The 2,816-nt window shown below is 62.9% G+C and overlaps 1 protein-coding gene across 4 annotated transcripts in view; it reads right to left on the bottom strand.

The window, feature by feature from the left end:
* LOC104124138 (syntaxin-binding protein 1) overlaps positions 1–2,816 on the bottom strand; it is a 41,725-nt gene that overhangs the window by 5,797 nt on the left and 33,112 nt on the right. For all 4 annotated transcript variants that reach the window (XM_009636448.2, XM_035892027.1, XM_035892028.1 and 1 more), the window contains 6 exons: positions 2,278–2,426; positions 1,813–1,897; positions 1,484–1,614; positions 959–1,066; positions 782–842; positions 96–161 (listed from right to left, as the gene is read on the bottom strand). In XM_009636448.2, coding sequence (XP_009634743.2) covers positions 96–161; positions 782–842; positions 959–1,066; positions 1,484–1,614; positions 1,813–1,897; positions 2,278–2,426 — 600 coding nt within the window. The remainder of the gene's footprint in view (positions 1–95; positions 162–781; positions 843–958; positions 1,067–1,483; positions 1,615–1,812; positions 1,898–2,277; positions 2,427–2,816) is intronic.

Below are 2,816 nucleotides of genomic sequence, written 5' to 3'. Positions count from 1 at the left end.
CGGCGGGGGCCCCCCCGGGGGGAGCTGCCATCGCCCGCTCCCTGGGTGGGCTCAGCACCAGCTGCTCTGCACAGACATCTCCCCCCTCCTCGTACCTTGCTTAGCTCCTTCTGGTACTGTGGCATCTTCTTCAGCATCTGGGACAGGTCTCTCATGGTGGTCTGCGAGGGAAGAGGACATGGTCACTCACCCTCGGGGACCATCAGCAGAGAGGTGATGACCCTGCCAAGCACTTCTGTCCTCATGTGAGTCCCTGGCAGGGGTTTGGTGACACCTGCCATGGCATTTCTGAGTCTCCTCTCTGGTGGCTGAGGGGCAAGGCGGGGGTCTGCAGCTCTGCAAACTGGAGTGCCGGGGAGAGAAATCCCCCCAGGACCTTCCTACAGGACCCCCGTGGGCTTGGCTGAGGCTGAGAAGCTGCTTTCAGCTTCTGGCCACTTTTACATCCTATTGCCGCTGGGATCCCCTCACTGCCACCAATTCAGGGACTCTGCAAGGGAACCAGCTGGGGACAGAGGCAGCTTCTGCAGGATGGGCACAGCCCCTGTGCCGGGGGCCAACCAACTCCCATGGCATGGTCCTCTCCCAAGGCACCCAGTTTCCCCAGCCCCAGCCGCAGGGCTGGCACCCCGCCGTCATCTCCCCCCGTCAGGGACCTGAGCACCCTTGGCCCTTTGCAGAGGTCCCCATCAGGCGTCCCCCAGCAGACCCCGCCACATGCCAGCCCACGGCTGAACCCCCTGGCTGCCTGTCCCCAGCTCGGCAGGTGCAGTCAGGTCACCTTATCGCCTGTGTTCATCCTCTTGCTTGAAGAAAACTCCTTCAGGGACCGCGTGACCTCCCTGGGGAGAGGAGGAGGGCACAGCCATCAGCGGGGAGGGGACCCCAACAGTGGGGTGGGTAGCAATGCTGAGCCTGTCTCCCTCCCAGCTGGCAAACCGCCCACAGGGACACTCACTGGGACACCTCGGCGATGTGTTTGTGGCGCAGGGTGACCCACAGATCGTCATCCTCGTCCAGGAGAACCTCCTTAATCCGGGCTTCCCCAATGCCACTTGTCTCGTACCTGGGAAGAGGACAGGGAGCTTCACGACAGGGACAGGGCTGGGGGGATATGGAGTCCCCTCACTGCCTGGGCTCTAGGGAGGTGGGGGAACATGGGGGGACATGAGAGCTCTTCCTGGCTCTGCCAGCAGCAGGGTGAAGTTATTTCAACTTGGTTTCATGCCTTGCTTTCTTATACCCCTTCAACTGTTAAATTCTAGGAAGGGGCCAAGCGTTGAAGGCTGGAAAAGCCCCTTTTGCATCAATCCTGCCCATCACACCTGCCAGGCTGCAGGCAGGAATGGTTTCTCCCTACCAATGACTTGTGATGGATGGAGGGATGCCGAGGCTCAGACTTCATGGCTGAGCTCCCAACTCCTGCTTGAGGGCTGGACTCTGGGGGCCACGGAGGTCGCGGGGACAGCAGCGCTGCACTCACTTGTAGACATCATTCTCGATGGGCAGCAGGTCATAGCTCATCGCTTGGAAGGTCAGCTCGTGCAGCACCGGGGAAGCAGGGTCAAAGCCGCGGTCCAGGATGAGGAGCTGGGAGCGAGCCTTGTCTGGACCCTGCAGGGCCGGGACAAGCCGTCAGCAGTGGGGCCGGGGGCTCCTCCAGCCCCAAACATGGTCAGGAGAAGCCGCGGCCATTTCAGGGTCCCCGCTTGGGGTCTGCGCCTGCCACGCGGCAGAGCTCGAGTGGGACTTCAGGAGCGCAGCATCACCCAAGCATCCTCCCCCGGGGCTGCCGGCACCATCCCTGCTCACCTCGCCCATGGTGGGGTCATCAGCCTTGTAGGCATCCAGCTTGTCCTGGATGAGCTGCGCCAGCATGGCGTTGTCCTTGTAATCCCTGGGGGAGGCAGGAGGAGAGGTCAACTCCCTGGGCAGTGTGGGATGGGGAGGAGCTGCTGGTTTCCCTGTGCAGTGTCCTTGGCTCAGGGGGGAGGAGGGACCTGAGCAGGTTTTTTTGCCCATTTCCACCTTTCCTTAGGGTTCTCTGCTTTGCCTTGGTGCTGCTTGGATTTTAGGGTCCCAACCACCCCCACCCCCCCAGCTCTCCAGAGCCCCTTCAAGTCTGAGCTTGTCTGTCCATCCCACCACCCCCTCCCTCCCCACGCCCACACCAGCACCAGGACACAGCACGGCCTCATGGTCAGCATGGCCCCAGCTCCGCCGCACTGCTGGGGCTCCGGGCAGGTCCCTGGGGGGCGCAGACCACGCTGCCCTTACCCCCGGTACCGCACGGCCGGGTACTCCTTCAGCGTGGCGCACAGCGTGGCGATCTGCTCTGCCAGGCGCTCCAGGATCGGGTTCTTCATCTGGGCCTTGTGGGGGCTGTAGAAGCTTTGGAAGGAGTCGGCCGAATCCAGGGAGTAAACCTGGGAGGCGCAGCAGGAGGGAGGTTAGAAGGGATGCGCTGCGGGGGGAGAGCAGCCCCGCAGGACACCCCACTGGGTTTGGAAACCAGGTTCGACCCCAGACAAAGGTCCCAAGGCTGGGACTGGGCAGCCAGAGCTCAGAGATGCTCAGGGCATCCCTTGGGCTTTTGGCTGCCAGCTCGGGACCCTGATGCCTTCCCTAGCTCCGGCTCCATGGCACGGTCCCTACCCCTGTGTACCCTCCCGGCTGAGCAGAGGAGGCGGGAGACCCCCTGCCCACAGCAGTCACACACACTCCCAGGCTGGGAACCAGAGACCCGGGGATGAGGGGGGACATGCTGCTCTCCAGCCGTGCCGCCGGTAAAGAACAGAAGCCAATTTGGCTCGCAC

The sequence above is a fragment of the Egretta garzetta genome, unplaced genomic scaffold, assembly GCF_000687185.1.
Source record: "Egretta garzetta isolate BGI_Z169 unplaced genomic scaffold, ASM68718v1 scaffold344, whole genome shotgun sequence".
Taxonomy (NCBI): domain Eukaryota; kingdom Metazoa; phylum Chordata; class Aves; order Pelecaniformes; family Ardeidae; genus Egretta; species Egretta garzetta.
Note: the sequence above shows the minus strand (reverse complement) of the source record. Positions and strands in the feature narration are given on the sequence as shown.